This window comes from Haliotis asinina, chromosome 1 (genome assembly GCF_037392515.1).
Source record: "Haliotis asinina isolate JCU_RB_2024 chromosome 1, JCU_Hal_asi_v2, whole genome shotgun sequence".
NCBI classification, from domain to species: Eukaryota; Metazoa; Mollusca; class Gastropoda; order Lepetellida; family Haliotidae; genus Haliotis; species Haliotis asinina.
This window is the reverse complement of record NC_090280.1, coordinates 57089594-57109710: the sequence shown is the minus strand read 5'-3', so window position 1 is coordinate 57109710 and position 20117 is coordinate 57089594. Positions and strand designations below refer to the sequence as shown.

Genomic DNA, 20117 nt, shown 5'->3' with positions numbered 1-20117 from the left:
GTAAGCTCAACAAATAAGAGTGCAACACAGTTCTGTTTGCCTGTATGGTGTAATGTTGCATGTAGGGCTGGTTGAAGCAGACAGACATTCATGTCATGACTTGAATACAATTGTAGAACCCAATTTTGTGATGAGCAGATGTGTTAACCACATGGCTACCCAACCACCCACTACACGAATCTGTGTCTAAGGAAATTACAGTAGAAACAAGAAGTCAATGTTTGGATATACAATTTATTTGTGTCAAGGCTTACACTGTCCTGATGTACATGTCCAGCTAGCTATGTCTGTAGTACAAATGTAGAAAACTGTAGTCCCGTTTGTCTGGCCAATGACTTGGATAACATGATGTAGTGAAGCAGTCCACAGGAACACCTGACCAAGGGCTGGACACAAAAACGAATATGAACTAACAATATCCGCCCTGATAGAACATACCTAACAATCTGATACTGTTGAGCTGACCAGTCCCCATAGAGTGATGTAAATACATGTAATTGTTAATAAAAGAAACCCTAGTCATGTGAAGAGGGAAATTAGTTTGCCTGATAAAAATCTTAGTTATTTTAAAGATGTCAAACAACCAAAAATTTGGTCTTTCATGGAGAAAAACTGTTCTATAACCTAGCATCTATAGCATTTCATTCCTGAGTTAGTGAGTCTGACTTGTTATATCTTTGAACAATAATTCAGTTATACCCTGGCCTATAATGGAAAGCCCAAAGTAATACAAGTCTAGGACGTTTATTACTTCTTGCAAATCCAGGGGCCATGAATAAAGCCTGCGAATCAAACTCATGAACTCTCAGGTTGCTGGTGCTTCAAAGGGACATAACTCTTTTAAGAGAGCTACCAGTGCACCCTCATGAAACCAAGTATTTCACTAAACTACTTTTCACCGTAAAAAAAAGGAAAACAATAACTTTTGGAATGCTAGTAGATACCTGTGTTAAAAAAAATTGGATGACAAGTAAGTTTGGGGCATCTCACTAGGAATGCTTGCCAGTTAGCAAGTCAAAGTGTCTTTGTTGAAGAAGAGGTTCAGAAGTTAGGAACTGGGTTTGAAATGCACAAAAGGAACTTTCCACCCTATTTTAGTTTATTACAATCACTGAAGTGAGAGAAGCCCTATCAGACATCATAAAACCTAGCCACTTTGGTCCTGATGGACCAAGATTCAGAATTGGGTGAATCCATGAACTGATTTCCTCACAAGGCTAATTTGATGGATGGCGGTGGGGTAGCCTAATGGTTAAAGTGTTCGCTTGTCACACCAAAGACAGTTGTTCGATTCCCCACAATGGTACAAAGTGTAAGCCCATTTCTGGTGCTCCTTGTTCTGACATTGCGGGAATGTTACTGAAACCAAAGAAACTCACTCATCCTGCACAGCAAGTAGTAGCTTATCACTCAGCTTCCATTTGGACAGGACACTAATCATCAGAATTTGTGGAAAAAGAATTTTATAAATATTTGCCACTAAATTATACCTTGAAACACTGAGCTTCACACAGAATGATATACTGTATTAAACATTAAATCTTTGACTATCCCATAAAACAAATATGTTAGGATGTCTTTATACTGACCAATATAAAACAATATAAGTATATATATTTGAAACATTAGTTTAAGACTTTCAGCAACAGGACTGAGTATGGTTTTATGCTAGTTCATCATATTCCCGCAAAACGATGGCAAAGGAACACTAAATATGGCCTCCACTCAGGTGAGGAACTGAAATAAACCTTCAGCATGATGACTGAGTGCATCCACCACAAGGCTACCCAACCACTCATGCTATGTTATACTTCAGAACATTACAGACATAGATTATGTGAGCCAGAAAACCAAAGACCTAAAAAAAAACCTATATTCCTCTGAATTAGTTTCAAATGCAGATAAGAACTACCTTTGTTACAGTATGTAAAAAGTTGTATGTTTAATATTTTCAAAAATAAAACTGATTAATGTATGCAGATTATACACAGAATTCTTTCCAAGGCACTTCACCTCACAGGCAACACCTATTTCTAAAGACACTTGAAAATTTAAATCAGATGATGAAATAAACGTGGGAAATTTCCATAAAATTGCAATACATCCCATGTGAACATGGCAATATGTGATTGACTTCTATTGACAATGCAGTTTTTTGAAACCTAAACTACACTGAGTCACAAACTGAGACATTGAATCAATGACTTCAGAAAAGATCATGCTTTCTTACGATATGTTCTATGTGTACGTCTGAATTGCAATTGCTTTTATGGACTTGTACAATAAATCAAAATTAGGTAAATAATACAACTTGACCTTCATTAAGATAAAAATTATATAAATCATTAACATTTAAAAGAAATTAGTTCTTAGTTGGATCAAACTCAAGTGCATACCACACGATATTTTCCAAGGAAAGGTAACTGCCTGCACTATACCAGAGAATACCACTATTAAGCTTCATTCTAGAGTCTGGCACTGTCTTGTACAAAACAGGTGGATGCTAGATCAGTGACAACACAGAATGTCATCTATGGAACACCAAATGTTTTATGATACATTTTAATCATCTAAGATTAAAAAAAACAAAACTAAAAAATCCCTGTATTGTGAGCTATACTGGACAAAATAAGTTAGGGATACTGGTATTTGTATGACTGATACTTTCTCAGTATGTCAATGAATAAATACATCATTATTCATAATTTCAAAATTTACAAATATCCCTCACTATTTTTGTCCAGTATAAATTATACTTTTGTCCAGGTAGCAGTACAGTAATGATGAATATCAGTCATAATCTCTCACACATGCTACAAGATCTTGTCCCTCTTATTTGTTGGTCAAACATTTTTAATTTTGCACTGAAACAGATTTGTAAAAGGAGTAATTAATTTGCTATGGCCACAGACAGTATGGTAGAGCATACAAGATTTTTATGGGAAAATACACGCACCAATATAAAAGATAGGGAGGAATAATGGTCCCGTTTAAGATATGTGTTAATAATCTATATATTTCCCATCTGCTATAGGTTGTATACCTGGCTTGACTAAAATAATTTGAATATATATTTAACACATTTAACGACATTGGGGCAAGACTGGGGGGCCATGTCAAAAATTGATCAGCAATGTTCCACTGGATGTTTTAATATAAAACAACATTTTAAAAGTCAAGAATTTGAAATTCTATTTCACTTCTTTCATATGGCATAGTTATACTATTAAATAATACCTGAAGCATGTTCATTTTACAGTAGATAATTTGTCATAAATGGTTGCCATAGCAACACAAAGCCTTCCAGCTGTGATGCTGCTTGACTGGTTTGGGGCATTATATTTGATAGTTTAGTAACTGCTAATATCAATCTTAGACATGACCACTGCAGACTGAAATTCTTGACTGGAAAACATCAATTTTTTAAGGCAAAAATATTTACTGATAAGACACCATCTAGAAAACTAGACTTCACTTCTAGACAAACCAAACTTGAAAGTGGCTTTAATATATTTAAAAAACCAAGTGACACTGCACTCACTTTAAATTTTAAATTCTGACACACAAGAAAACATTCATTAAAACTGTTAGCATGTTGAAACACACACCTGTGCACAAGCTTGAAAAACATGTTTGATATTACACACATTATGAAGTGGTTCAAATATTGTGATAATACCAGAAAATTCAATCAAGATTGTTCCCACCTATCTTGACAAAAGGCCTTTTGTGGAAAAACAGTAATCACAAATTTCAATTAAACAACTAAAACTCTGAGTTAACACTATGCAAAATATATCCCTGAAATTTCTGATTATGCATTGTAATCAAGGTTTTTGTTGTAGTATTAGGGAATGAAACAAGCGAAAGACAGGTTTCACAACATCAAGCTGACACATATTTAAATTTCACACTTTCCAAAACAATTTATCTGATCACAAAATACTACTGGGGTTTCTTTAAGCGTTTCTATTTTCCCTATAAATGAAAAATTCCCATTTTCCCTGATAACAAGTTGAGCTTTTAATTATCACTGACATTTTCATTTTCACTAATGTTATCTCCACTATCCATTTCACCTGAACCGTATCAAGCTTATCCTTAATAAAATAATCCATTTTCCCTGACAAAACAAAATTCCCTGATTTTCTTCTACTAAACAAATAATTCTTGACAGTGTTTTACCAGCTGTCCTCAGCACCTATATCCCCATGCTAACATTCACACAGGTTGAGGGGTAGCCTAGTGGTTAAAGACTTCCCTTGACAAACCACAGTCTAAGTCAAGTTATCCTCAGTTCTTCTCGTTACACTCCACTACTGAGTCTAACAAAACCTTATGGGAGGTCACGTCAGATAATCTTTGAGATTGACCAATCAGAACACACCTTACCAAATCGCGAAAGTGCACATTCCCACATACCTTTTAAACTCTTTATCTCGAAAAGGTTCGTACCCAAATGATTCAAAATGCTATTTAGCATATGATCGCTTCCAGGTGATGCACATGGTGTACATACAACCATGATAATGGTGAGTAAACAGTCGCTGAAATTAGTGTTTTTGGCAATATTCAAGGATGTTATCTTGCAGAAATATTAGCTAATGGTAACCATGTCAACAGAACTCCCAAATTATATATACTGCAGGTCACATAACTGTGTTATATGCAGATTTTTGTTTGTGGAGAGATCTGTGTCAGTGACCTGAATATTTTGAAAGTCCCTCCAATCCCTAAATAGTAGCTGTTATCTGACTGGTTAAATCTATTTAACCGTCTCGCATTTGACTGGATGGTGATTGGTCTCTCAAAGGTTACCTGATGCAACCTTCTGCTAGGTTTTGTTATTAGACTGTGACAAATCCATGACCTAGATAAGATTCCCGAATTGTGAAGTCCATTTTTTGGTGTCAACTGCCGTGATACTGCTGGAATATTGCAAAAAGAGGCGTAAAAACCAAACTCATTCACTCACACAGATTGAAATGTTCATCTCACCAAAATCTGTTAGACACCAAATATCATATTTCATAAATTTCTAGGCAAAATTGAACCACTTAGAGACCTTACTGTCAATTTATTAGTCACATTACTAGCTTTCACTGACAAATTTACAGTTACAATGTGTGGGTTTCAAACACCTGGAATGAACACAGATCACTGTTTCACATGATAAACAAAACAATGCCCCTTCCTGTGACTCAGTTTACAGATCTTTTGAGCTTTTTTTCAAAAACTTTTGTACAGGGAAAAACACAAATTAACATGTTTATTGAAGTGATAATTACCACTGAGAATATCCAGAGAGTAAGAACAAAATATCTCTGCTGCTCTGCAGGTCTTGGAGTAACAAGTCTTCAAGTATATCCCATACAACACACATCTCATCTCACTTAAATATACATTTAAAAAAAGGACTTTTTCAATTATTTTTTCATAATTAATTCTTTGTCCAGGAAATGAAACCATTCAGAATTCATAAATGGAAAAGAAACATATGTTTGTCCTGTAAACCTGGTACATCAGCATACTTCTCAGTGGATTAGCCAGGACAAAAGCAGAGCTTTGCAGAAAATTGCAGAACTTGAGAACAATGGGATGCTGATATGACGACTCTACACATATCTATAGGAATATTAATCACATCAGGTTGAGGGACTAAAGTAAACATGTCTAGCACCATTGAGAAAAAACATGCCACAGTCACAATGACCAACTGTCGGAACTCACTGGAGTCGGGAACCATTTTCAAAGACACCCACTTATCAAGACTTACTTTGGGAAAACATTTCACTACTGACTGCATGAATTTGTTTAAGTTCTTTAAACTAGCTCAGTGACCCTGTCATATTGGTCAGTCAAACCCTTTTGCGACTACACTGTTTCATAAACTGGTCAATATCATGGCTGATACAATACCTCTAAAAATGCAGATATACTGACCAATCCATGGAAGGTTGGTTTAAGTGAACCTTGAGCAAACTTTCACCACGGCCCGATTTCTCGAAACAAACTTAAGTTTTAACTCAAATCTCAAACTGAGTTTGACAATTTGAAACAGCTGAATTTTTATCTCAACTGCATTTTTTAGACTAAAGAAATCCAAACAACTAAAGAAATCTGTCCATCAAATTCAGATTGTCTACTATGTTTGTCTTGGATACCAATTTCCTTTCATTCTGGAAAATTTGAGCAAAAACTTGAACTTAAGTCAAAACTCAGACTTAAGTTTGTTTCAAGAAGTCGGGGCTGTATCGTATAACCAAAGGATTTGTGGATTCTTTTCAACACTTTCCAACACTTAACTCCAAAATCAGGTTGAATTTATTTCTTTACTAATCTTAAATTAGGTCACTGATCACAAAAATCCTATTCTAACTGTTTCTATGACATGACTTTTACTAACATCATGGTTCCTGTAGCTCCTTAAGAAGACGACGAAAGGTCAAGGTCAGTGAGCTAGGAAGAACTCTCCACAAATTCTCTGTACAGGGTAAGTCAGGACAGTGACTGTGGCCATGGCAACATTTTGCACAGCTTCTCAGCTGTGTTTGTGGGAGATATGGAGTATTATAAATCATAACAACAAAGATAAATGCCATATAATGAGATCAACAACACACAAAACTAAACTATAACAAGCAACATAAACACAACTAGGACTGTGATGACTGATTTCCACTCCATCAAACATGGCCATACATTCAGTGAACAATCCAAACGCTCTAAATTTAATCTATTTGCTCCTAAACAGCAGAATGCTAATTACTTCAAATAATTTCAAATTTTCTTCACATTCAATTCCAATTAGCCAGTTATGACAAAGAGATTCATGTTTTATCAAATATAAATACTGGGGATGGAGTCAGTCAAATGTTTCGTTTTGGATACAGTAGAATCCCTGACTTGTCTTGTTCCTATGGAAACCATCAATAAATATGGCACAAATTATAATGATATGAAATATCCCTAAGATCCGTATGCCCAGATAACCAAAATTACTACATTGCCAAGGTTTCTTGACAAACAATGCTTTCACAACATCCAGGTAAGCAAGTTTCCTGATTGTAAAAGATAAGCAAAATACTCAGCATTTCCAACATTCAAAAAAAGTTATTTAATTTAACATAACCAAACTGCCACTTATCTATGAAGACAAAGTTTCCATTGAATACATTTTTACAACAAAACAAGACTTCAAGTGGACAATTTTCCTAGATAAAAAAAATAGTAATTTTATCCTATTCATGAGTCTTCTAAGAGTATTGTGTCAGCTTGAGAGTCAGCTCTGTAGGAACGGTAATTTTTTTTTCAAAAGTGACGAGGGTGGTAGGACTATCTAAAAAAATTTTTTTTATCACTCTGAAATACAGCTGGATAGTTTAGCATGTGTTAATGAACTGTAGATTGAGACACTTGTTCTGACAGATATACTCATGCCTATAGTGGACAAATGGATCATCGGGATGCGGCAAAATGAAAATTATTTTTTAAGTAGAAAATAAAAAATTGTAAGCATACAAATAAATGTGGCACGACGATGCCAAAGAAACATTTAACTTTCTTCATTCCGCCTAAGAATTCTGACATATATGACCAGTGTCAGGAGAGTGCAGGATCCACAGCTTTAACAGAACTGTACTACAGGAGCATATAAATATTGACCAAGAACCCTTAAATTGTATACAATAAGTACACTGTATACAAACACTGTTCAGTAAATATATATATATACCTATATTCATCTTCTTAATACTATATAAATGCGATATTTTTCTCTTCTCCATGAACATATTCATTTTATGTAATATATTATACACATTAAATTTTCCATATTTTTCAACTGTAATTACAGACTGGATAAATGAATGATAATAGAATTCAATAGTATCTGTAGTAGAGGTATCAGCTTCATAACTGGGTATATATATATATATATAAATATCACTTTTTGACCCATCCTCGCCAATCCAGGGTATTCCTGATTCCAATTCCTGGAAATTGGCCATCCATACCACAAACTCCCAGAGATATGGAACATAAAAATCCACGGGTCTGATTGTGGGCAACATCCTGTAGAAACAAACTCAGGTGCCGATGGAACAAACAACATTTCTGCTATGGTGATCGTAAACCAAAGTAGCAGTATGAGAGTTACAATAACCGTAGCATGAAATTCCTTTATACAACAGCACCTATGTCAATCTAATACACTTTCCCTGACATACAAGGATGGCTCATATGATGGCTTTACCACAACATGGAAGATCCTTCTTCCTGTTAGTCCTACATCCATCTGGTATTGTATCCTGTAGGAGATACGAGCAGTACAAAGGGGCAGTTAGGCATATATTCTACAGATTCTACCATTCTTCTCTATCTTGGACTTCCTAGCAACTTCCCTGAGCTCAAAACATACAGAAAATATCAGTTGTAGTGACACTGGCAATACAGACAAGACACGATCCTGTCGGGGAAGCAAGATTTGCTGACATCTACATTTTGGGTTATGTATTTTCATGAATAATGAATAACACTTAGTGACAGACTTGCTTCACAAATTTGAATACATCAGAAAAACGGTACGGAGATACATATCATTTACTATGTAGTGCAAATCCTCCTCTCATCTGCACAATCCATCCACATCACCATTTGGAAATATGCAAATTACCATGACAACAGTACACTTACCATGACAACACAACAGGATTCTGACAGTAGTGCTACTTTTCTTATCACAGTGACAGTTCAAATACTAACATTTCAATAACAGGTCATTTCTCTGTGAAAATATTGTACTTTGACAGGAAAATTGACCAGTCTAAAATTTATCTGTTTCATAAATTATTGGTCAAGAAATTTAAAACTGATTTAAACATATCAGTGTTTATCTACTAAATGTTTCGCATGTTAAAGTCTCTGGTCAAAGGACAGCCTGAAGTGGTACAGTTATTCAGTGATTTCCAATTTCAGAGTGCATTTCGCAAAAGATAATGCAAAATTGATCTGGATCTGTTGAATGTGTCTGATCTTGAGTACTTCTTATGAAAATTCTAAACAAGTATTCAAGTTAAGTTTCAGAACAAGTGACATCATTTTATGGTACAACCAAACATTTGATGGTGCTGTAAAATCTGTAGGCTAGGTTGCACTTGGTGCAGGTACTGTAAAACAACAGAAATCATACCCTGAATTTGGTGATACCCATTAGCACTGAAACAGTGCTGACAAACCTAGAAACTAGTCAGGACAAATTAGACCTCAGGAACAGAGGATTCTGGTATGCCATAATCCTACACAGGAAAGATATGAGAATCCTAACAGTTGAATTTTGGAGATGTCCAGGCTGCCAAACGGTTATTGCCAAATTTTAGCGGCATGCACAAAGTCACTCTGCCATTCCTTAAATTAATGAAAAAGAATTAATTCTGATACTTATTTCGATATTCACTGATGCGTCCAGTCTATTCACTGCTGTGATCAGAAACGAATCATGGCAGTACAAATTGGTGTTTCCTCACAACTAACTGTAAAAGTTATCGCTATTTCAGAATTCTTCACCCAATTCATAAAATAATATATATTCATACAATAAAGTAACCCAAAATAACTGATTATGTTTGATTGGGAATCAAACAGTTAATGATTGTTGTGATGTTTAAATTGCCATCATATAGATCGTGTGACATCCTCCTGACCAAGTTAACAAAATTCATAAAGTTTTATCTTTAATTTTTACTTAGCATGAATAAGTTTCTTTTGCTACTCTTCATTGTTGTCAAATACTGTGGAAAAAAGTAACGAAAGCCTTACTGACCGGACCTGATGTACTTGCAATAACAGTTTGGCAACCACTACTGTTATTTGTTGTTCAGAATACTCTTATGTATCATACAGAGACACTGTTGAGTCAAAGCATGAAATACATCTACCAGCTGTATGGACACTGTTCGATGAAATACATTTCAGAAACATTACACATTTTTCATCAAAGAAACACATCTGTTTACTACACTTTCATATAGATAGTAATCTCACGAACAAATACACAAAATTACATAAAACAACAAAAACAGTTCCAGTTATGATATGTTGATTAGGAAATAAACATTTTTTTGTATGAAAACCTATTTTTTCAATTTCAAAGAAAATGTAAATCCTCAATCATTTCAAAATAATCACTCATGAGTTAAAAATATCACAAGTTCATCTTACTTAATCAAAGGAACTGTGACATTTTCAAATGATTATTCCACAACAATTTGCCCGCAAGCTACTGTTTGTCTGGAGATGACACACTAGCTACAAACCATATCCAAGAGCATGTGTCGCTACCCTGTATGTCAAAAGATATTTGTTGACCAAAATAATATGCAACCAGAAAGTATTATTTGTAATTAAGTGGCAAATATACATGGTAAGAAAATGGAAAAAATGAATTCCTCAAGAAACTAATTCAGTTAAATAGAACCCACAGAATAAATTACATTTAATTTAAACAAGCATGAAAAAGCTTCTTATTCTCATAGGTCAGTTTACACACAGCTTTCTAACTATCTAACAAAATGCCCTGTTGCACATTTCTGAAAACAATCAAGCGAAATGCCTTCCTGATTAAATTGTTTGCTTACTACAGCCAATTCCATTTGTTTCAAATGTTAGTTATCTCCCTCTATTGTAGAGTGATCTCCCTTTGTTCGTGGATGCTTCCATTTTGCTGCCTTGTTTTTCTCTTGGTTCCCTTGAGGTAGATAGGGTCCCAGAAAAGTCTAGGACTTCATTGGTCAATAGAAACACAGATCCCCCAGCCCCAAAATTCCATATTGAGTCTTGTTTTTGCTTTAAAAATGTCAATAAGCAAGGTTACAAACTCGTCGTAGAACTCTGGACAAATAAATAGGGGTTTAAAACTGATACTCAACAACTTCTTAAAGCTGTTTCTTTTTCTGTATTACTATCATGTGGCATGTTGTTCTTGTCTTCAGATTCTGAAGACACATCTCGATTTGACAATTTTAAGAAAGTCAAGAAAGAGTGCACCGACTTCCAGAACCAGTCCTGACTAGACTTGCTTCCCTGCTTCCCCTTGTCTGACGTGGAAATGTTTTCTTTCAAATGCAATTTCATATGATCTTCTGGATGATGAAATTCCTGAGTTAAACGACTTTCATGATCTTTGGACATACGTTCCTTGCTTTGTTTGTTTGAATTTCGCAAACTGGGTTCCAAGTTTCCTTTCCCGTTACTGTGGCGAGATGATTTATCGGATCCACTTCCATGCCTCTTCTTCCCTTCAGAACCATTTGCTCTAACACGATCAATACTAGCGTTGTTTGTTTTGGGAGCTGAGATCTGATCTCGAAGAAACACAACGATAACGGAAATATTGTCATTGGACCCATTATCTCTGGCGTAGTTGACAAGTCTATGTGCAACTGTGCTGCGATCGCCATGGTTTTCCTGAATATGATTGTACACTATCTCCGGCAAATCCTCAAATGTAAGAACATCCCATGCTCCATCACATGCTAACACCAGATAGTCTTCTTTACCATCAAGGTCAAAGCTGTAGACTTCTGCATCGCTGCTGATGTATGGCTTCTGACTAACGTCACCTGGAAACAAGAAGAATGAATGAGTGATACAGTTGTTTTTCAATGATGTTTTCCTCGATGTTCCAGAAATATCAGGACATGACACATCAGGAAGGAGGCTCATACACTGTACTGAACCTCTATTTGACAAGTACATGCTTCAAGTGAATGGATCAATTCCACAAGAGTATTTCAAACTGATTCATGAAAATGGTGACACATATAACTGAGTATGATTTCAAGAAACATAAAGCAATAATTCTACCAAATGAATGAGTGAGTGAGGGAGTTTAGTTTTACACCACACTCTCCATTATTCCAGCTATATGGTAGCAGTCTGTAAATAATCGAGTCTGGACCTGACAATCCAGTGATCAACAACATCGATCTGCACAATTGGGAACCAATGACATGTGTCAACCAAGTCAGCGAGCCTGACCACCCAATCCCATTAGTCGCCTCTTACGACAAGCACAGTCGCCTTTTATGGCAAGCTTGGGTTGCTGAAGGTTTATTCTACCCCGGGATCTTCATGGGTCACCAAATGAATGAAAGAGTGAGTAAGGTGTATTGCCGCTGTTAGCAATATTCCAGCAATAACATTGCAGGGGTCACCAAAAATAAGCTTCACACATATACCAATGTGGGGAATAGAACCTGTTTTTTTGTCATGATGAACATTAACCACTGGGCTACCCCACCTCCATCAAATGACTATGAGGGACGACAGTCATGGATATGGAAAGTCTTTTCCATTCGCTTACATACTTGAAATAAATCATTTGTTTCACCACTGTTCATTAGACTTAAAAACTCAGCCAAGAATATGAAATGGCAGGCCCTAAATCAATGTTAATATCAGGTGTGAATGGAAAGATCAAAGTACAAGTGAGCAAAGTATTTCTGAAATTACCTATCGCTCTGGACACCGCAATGTTGCCATTTACCCTCCAGGTCCCATAATGCAACACAACACCTCCAAGCTTTTCAATTCTCTCTTTCTCATCCTGAAGATATAAAAACATGACACAAGATAAAACACATCATACAACCAAAGCTGGAATTGAGAGCGGATGATTTTATGTGTCTTCCTGCTTGTACAAGCCTTGGGCCTATATTTTTCAAAAAATACTTGACCTAAAATTATTGTTCAGTTGTTGCAATTACAGATTTCCAACATCTTTTGGTAAGATACAGCCAAGGAATCAAACCAGTTACCTTCCACTCTCCAGACTGACACACTGTCTACTGGACCATATATGATGTACTTGCTCTACACTATATGTTTTACATAATTTCCAGTCTCAGTAATTCATGGTATTACATCCACTTTCTATTATTACTACAATAAAGCCACCAAAGGTTCATCCAGTCTTGACAACACAAAACTGGATGAAACTGCAATCATCAAACATTTTGCACTGAGGTAGTTAGCACTGACTGAGTCTAATGCTGCACTCACCAACATTTCAGCAACATGGCATTGATCGGTAAATTATTGAGTCTGCACCAGACAATCCAGTGTTTAACAGCGAAAGCATCGATCTACGCAATTGGGATACGATGACGTGTCAACCACACCAGCACCATGACCACCATGATCCTGTTAGTCGCCTCTTACAACAAGCGGGTTACTGAAGATCAGTTTTAACCTGGATCTTCATGAGAGGAGATAGTGATCAAGAACATGGGAATGTAACTTCAAGTGACCTTTCTCTGTTAACATTTTTCTCAATGCCTTTCCCTCATCAGTAGTCTTTTATTTCACTTGTTTAACGTGACACTCAGCAAAATTCCAGCTATTTGACAATGATTGTAAGCAGTCAGGACCCAACAATCCAGTGCGTACTGGCCAGAAAGATGAAAGTGGACACTGACCGGTCTCTCAGGCTTGTGAGGGTTCATGAGAGTGACAGCACCACCGTTCCGCACCAGCACAGCCTGTGAGTCGCCCAGCCATGATATGTGGATACGCGAGTCTTGTACCAGAGCCGTTACACAGGTTGTACCACTCCGTAGTTTCTGAAACAAGAAACTCGTACTGATTCTGTGAAGCCACATAAATCTTGTTTGCATGTTTTCTCGTTACATGTCATATTCTGATATTCCAGTAATGCGATGCATTCTGCAAACAAAAAAGTCTCGAAAACAGTGAACCTCACAGGAAATTATTTGATGATCAGGTTGTCTCTTAGATTAAGTACATTTTATTTAAAACATCACCACAATATATTAAGAAATGGACGACAGTTTTAATGGATTCACAGACAGTCTAAACTGTGTAGATCCCCTGAGGCTGCTAGTGTCATTTACTACATTTATCATAATAATGACAAATACAAACTAGCAATTGACTTTTGACACCAGGAATACTGGAAAATATCGGAAAGTGGCGAACGATCACAAGATCATCTTCACAAAATTTTGACCACATTATATAAATATTTCTGTCCATTCGCACAAATCAAATATCAGATCACCAATCAGGATAAACAATAAATAATACTAACATTACAGTATGGAATTGTTGCCCAATGATTTTAACATAACAAAGCTTCATCATGAAATGGATATTGGTATAAAAGATATATACAACAAACCAGTAAACCTGATTCCACAATGATAAATGGGATAGCTCACTCTGTAACACTGTACTCACTCACAATAACAGATTTTAAACACAAACCTAAAAAATTCAGAAACTTTTTGCATATTACTAAGGAAATATACTTGACACATAAAATCTGTATTTCAGATGAACTAAGGAGGAGTTTTACTGACATCTCTTTTAGCTCTTTCCAAGAACCAATCATCTGTTAATTTGTAGGAGTTTTTGATGGCTTTGGCAACATCGCTGTTGAATTCCTTATCATGGACAAAGTTGCAGTGAAGATGACTGGCTGTGTATGTGGCTGCCTCCACACCCCCATGGCCATCAAACACTGCATAGTATGACTGACTAGGGCAATCCTGGAAACAAGAAGGAAGAATTGAAAATTGGGAAATGCAATGAAGTAGCTGAGATTATTATACAAGCATATGTGTCAACTTCATACTGATCGTTCCCCCTCTCCACTTCACATATATTACCAACTTGCACTACGTGCAAGTCAGTATTTGGCAGACGTCAACTGGAAACCAGAGAGATGACTGCATAGATGGGGATTAAATGGCTGTTACTGTCAATCTCATGAACTTTCATCATAAGCGATAAAATGACCTCATTAGATCCAGGACAATTTCTGCTTTAATTAAAGGTTCTTGCACATCAATACTTAACACAGGCATCAGATATATAGAGCATATTATATGAGTGTCCAAGTTATACTTTGGTTACAACATCAGTGCTTCAATGTTGGTATATCTCGAGCAATATAATATTGTACATATTATCAAAGTTGTCAAAAAGAGGAAAATATACTCAAATCTACTTTCAAACAAAGGCTGGCTACCTGCCGTTGTCGGATGTAGAACACAATGTCATAGAAGTAACTTACCATCATAGCAATGTTCATGACATCTTATCACCATGACAAAGTGATATTTTGCCCCAAGGCATCATAGGAGAAATATGACCCCCGATTGTTTCACAATTGTAAGTAATAAAAATATATATTTAATAGGAGGTGCAACCTGTCTTTGTCTGGTGCATCAAAGTTATTACTCAACGTTGCGACTTGGGTGTAGATGTCATTTCCTTAATTCGAATTCTCATGTACAACACAATAATCCCAGCCTTCCTACCCCAAACTTAGTACTAAATGGTCGGTTAATGAAGACTGCTCATCAATATTATCAGCAGCCGTTAGTTATCAGTTTATTGTTATAACAAGAGTCATCAGAGGATGACAAATTCCCCACCCCATTTTTGAGACAAAGTCCGAATTGTTTCAATGAAAATCAAGAAACATTAAAATGACAAAAGTAGAAAAATGCACCACTTCAGGATGTTTGCTGTATCTCTCAACTTTTGTTGAAATATATTCTTCTTTACTTTTGAGACTAAATCCAAATTGGTTTCATGAAAATGGAGAAAAACAAAGATGGCCAAAAATCTATTAATAGTAAACGCACCTCTTCAGTGTCTGTCTGATATAATATAAGCCAATCTTTGTTGAAAAATACTGAGCACTTTTCGAGTGCTGCTCCACAAACGAAATGATTACAGCTAAAGAGACAGATGGGTAGACAAAGTGTTGACTATATCCCTCTTCATTATTATGCCAGGGGGATAAGAATCTGCAGAAAAACAGGTTGCCAACAAGTATCTGCCAATAACATAATTATTACTACACCTCATATGTAAACCTTTTCCCATTACAAGTGTATTGTAACACGACTCTGCCAACAAGTTCATAATATTCCCTGTAGGAAACCATTACACCTGATCAAGGTGGCTTATCCATTTAGACTGCACTGGAAGTGTACCTAGACTACAGAAGGGTGTGTTCGAGATAAATACCAGAATATACCACAGCTCCAAGAAGCCTAATATCAGGTCACAGTTCAGTCTCCAGATGGTGATCTCATCTAGATCAGGAACGACTCATTCAGACATAAACATGCAGCCTACAGCATATGGTGCAGGCCACACCATGCCCAGAGTAGTGAATGATGGATCAATGTTATGCTCATGCCACAAAGTCTCAAGGCTACCTGAGGTTTCTATGGGATATTTCTGTACACCCGATACAGAAACATGGGATAAAACACTAATGTGGGATACATCTGAACAGTCATAGTAGAACAGGAGTGCATTCACATGGCTAGTAATATGAGCTATATCTGCACTACAGCACAGAACATGGGATATACAGGGATAAACCTGGCTCAGAAAAGATATGAGATAAAATCTCACATGGGACCAAAACCATGAGATTTTTTCATATCTTATGAGATTTAACTGTTCATGATCGTTTGCAAAAAATTAGGAATAAACAACAACTAGGACATTGTCATGTGTATTTAAACCACTTCAAGACAACCAATCATGAATTGGAATGAATTAAAACTCTGTAGATCTACTTAGCATCACCATTGCTGTCTGTTTTCTGGTTTTCATCAAGTCAATGATTTCAGCTGTTTCTTCGTTTTCATTTGTAGTCTCTAGAAATGTTAGTATCAAATGAGATGATCTTGTTAGTAGATGCTTTTTGGGAGTCATGATGTTGCAGAACACAACTTGCGAAAGTGAACTCTGTACAATGTTGCAAAGTGCATAAACAACATAATACTGCAAGGTTCAGTGTGTGAGTGCGTTTTATTTTACGCCGCACACAGCAATATTCCACCTATATGGTGATGGTCTATAAATAATCGAGTCTTGACCCGACATTCCAGTGATCAACAGCATGAGCATCGATCGGCGCAACTGGGAACCAATGGCATATGTCGATGAGCCTGACCACCCGATCCTGTTAGCCGCCTCTTACAACAAGCACAGTCACCTTTTATGGCAAGCATGGGTTGCTGAAGGCCTATTCTACCCTTGACCTATATGGGCCACTGCAAGGTTCAGAGTTTATCATACTCCTTGCAGCACACCTCGTTTTGTACAGCCCTATGTAACTATGTTCAAAATTCCATACCGGAAGTTTCGATGATTCAAACTAAGTAGAAAGCAATGGGAATATGATTAACAGAGCAAAATAATGACAAAGCCCTTCTCAGTAAAATAGATTAAAACACTGCATTATTCCTAATCATACAGATGAGCAGGATGCGATTTTATATCACTGCAGATAAATATGAGTGTGATTTTACAGAAATTGATGCAAAAAACTCACGATATCACGGCCCAAGTCAATCTCTGGATATATCTAAATCAGACATGAACGAAAGGAATATGATATAATCTGCAAATCAGTCATAGAGAAAGGAATATATCTTGATCACATTAACTGACCAGGGAATAGGAGATATATCCGCACAGACAAAAATGTATCTCCAACACAGTTACAGATTAGGATGTATCTGCACAAGGCACAGACTAGGATATACCTGCACAACAGTCACAGACTAGGATATATCTGCACATGGCACAGACTAGGATGTATCTGCACAACAGTCACAGACTAGGGTATATCTGCAAAACAGTCACAGACTAGGATATACCTGCACAAGGCACAGACTAGGGTATATCTGCATAACAGTCACAGACTAGGATATATCTGCACAACAGTCACAGGCTAGGATATATCTGCACAAGGCACAGACTAGGGTATATCTGCAAAACAGTCACAGACTAGGATATACCTGCACAAGGCACAGACTAGGGTGTATCTGCATAACAGTCACAGACTAGGATATACCTGCACAACAGTCACAGACTAGGATATACCTGCACAAGGCACAGACTAGGGTGTATCTGCATAACAGTCACACACTAGGATATACCTGCACAACAGTCACAGACTAGGATATACCTGCACAAGGCACAGACTAAGGTGTATCTGCATAACAGTCACAGACTAGGATATACCTGCACAACAGTCACAGACTAGGATATACCTACACAAGGCACAGACTAGGATATACCTGCACAAGGCACAGACTAAGGTGTATCTGCATAACAGTCACAGACTAGGATATATCTGCACAAGGCACAGAGTAGGGTATATCTGCATAACAGTCACAGACTAGGATATATCTGCACAAGGCACAGAGTAGGGTGTATCTGCATAACAGTCACAGACTAGGATATATCTGCACAACAGTCACAGGCTAGGATATATCTGCATAACAGTCACAGATGAGGATATATCTGCACAACAGTCACAGACTAAGATATATCTGAATCATATTAACAGAGCAGGGAATATGGAATATATCCACACAACCTCGAACATGGGATATATATTTGTAGAACAGTCACAGAGCATGGGATATACACACAGGGGTCATGGGTCTGCTATTCCTGACAGGGTGTGGGTGGGCCTATGCTTCAGGAAGAAATAACCCAGGCTGAATCAATATACAGCATACAGAAGCTGTAAACACACATCATCTGCTCGTACAGGTGAAGATTCTCCATAAACGCTTACACATACACTGTCCAGGTCCTTGGGCACAATTTGACATGATTCCAGGAAAAAGTTTAGTAACAAACTTAATTTCAGGATAATTCTTTAAATGTTTTGTCCTGTTTAGAGTCTTCTTGGATTTGGCATTCTAGAAGCTGAGTAGATGAAGAATGAGGACTTAATCGCCTATAAGTTGTATATCTCTAAAAATAATCCTCATTCCCTTTGGGGACTTTCACATCTTTCTCTACTTTCTGACATTATGACTTCTGTTACCATAGAATGATCAAACTTTGACATGTCAAGCAATGATAAAGTAAAGACCATCCTGTCATCAAACAGGACTTTTCAACAAACACGAAAGATATGCTGAACATTTGAATCATTACAAAAAAGCCAGTCTAGAAGTAAAACCTCCAAGTTTTTTTACAACCTACAAAAACAAAGCAAAGATGTTTTATTCTGAACAAAACAATTGTATAGGGTAAACCACCTACAGTTTAGCCATGTGCCCACAGACAAGGAAGCTCACAACAGACAATTCCACCAACATCAAAGACAAACCTTGTTTGATGGAGATTACCATCTTGTAGATTCCTGTCGAACAAAAAGCTATCAGCGTATTTTCTTTGGCTGACACAAGACTGGGGGTGACTGTGAGAGGAATTTGTGGCTTGTAATACCTGTTTAAGTGTGTGTTTTCAATTTAACGTTTGATTCACAGACTTTTTATCTTGGATTCATTTGAATCAACTTCTTTAACAAGCAGTGTGTCCAACAAGGAGGATGACATTCTTATAACCTGAATCACGGTCCATTCCTACATGACCTGCCATGTTATCTGTACATCAGTGAATGTTTCATACTGCCGTATTGATCAATAATATTATCAATATTCAATTTTTCTTCAATATTAATGTCCTCCAATAAAATGTTTTGGTTTGCTGTTTAATGCTGCCCATCGTAAATTTCAGCACTATGACAGCAGCAAATACTCATGTCTGGACAAGACAATCCAGTGATTAATACCATGAGCATAAATCTAAACAAATGGGACATAATGACATGCATAGTCCCAGTCGTCAAAGTATGAAGTGTGAAACCTATCTTGTTTGCTTGGCTAACATTCATAGCAGTAAGACGTCTCCAGTTTCTAGTCATTACTAACTCTCATGAAGAACAGTATAGATCAGTATATCAGTTCAAAAACATAAACCTCAAATTACACAGGGTCACAATCTTAGATATTATACTGTCTCATTAAAAAAAAAAGAATACAAAGAAATTGATCAAATTAATTGTTTCATAGAAACATATGAAGCTGGATGGTGCAAATATGAAACTAAGCATTCTTTTAACAAACAAACAAACAAGAGATTTTTGGTAACATGTAATAAGATATATAAAAATATATGCATTGAAAACTATTCACAAATTTACACAGTATATTTTTCAGTTAATGTTGTAAAAGACAAACACATTAATGAATCTGCTTTTG

General features: G+C 36.5%; 1 protein-coding gene across 1 annotated transcript in view; it reads right to left on the bottom strand.

Annotated features, from left to right (window-relative positions):
* Positions 1-220: 220 nt before the first annotated feature.
* LOC137294804 (protein phosphatase 1F-like) overlaps positions 221-20117 on the bottom strand; it is a 66121-nt gene continuing 46224 nt past the window's right edge. The window contains exons 4-7 of the mRNA XM_067825924.1: positions 14379-14567; positions 13476-13619; positions 12511-12604; positions 221-11618 (exon numbers count right to left, since the gene is read on the bottom strand). Of these exons, the coding sequence (XP_067682025.1) occupies positions 10921-11618; positions 12511-12604; positions 13476-13619; positions 14379-14567 (1125 nt within the window). The 3' untranslated portion in view covers positions 221-10920. The remainder of the gene's footprint in view (positions 11619-12510; positions 12605-13475; positions 13620-14378; positions 14568-20117) is intronic.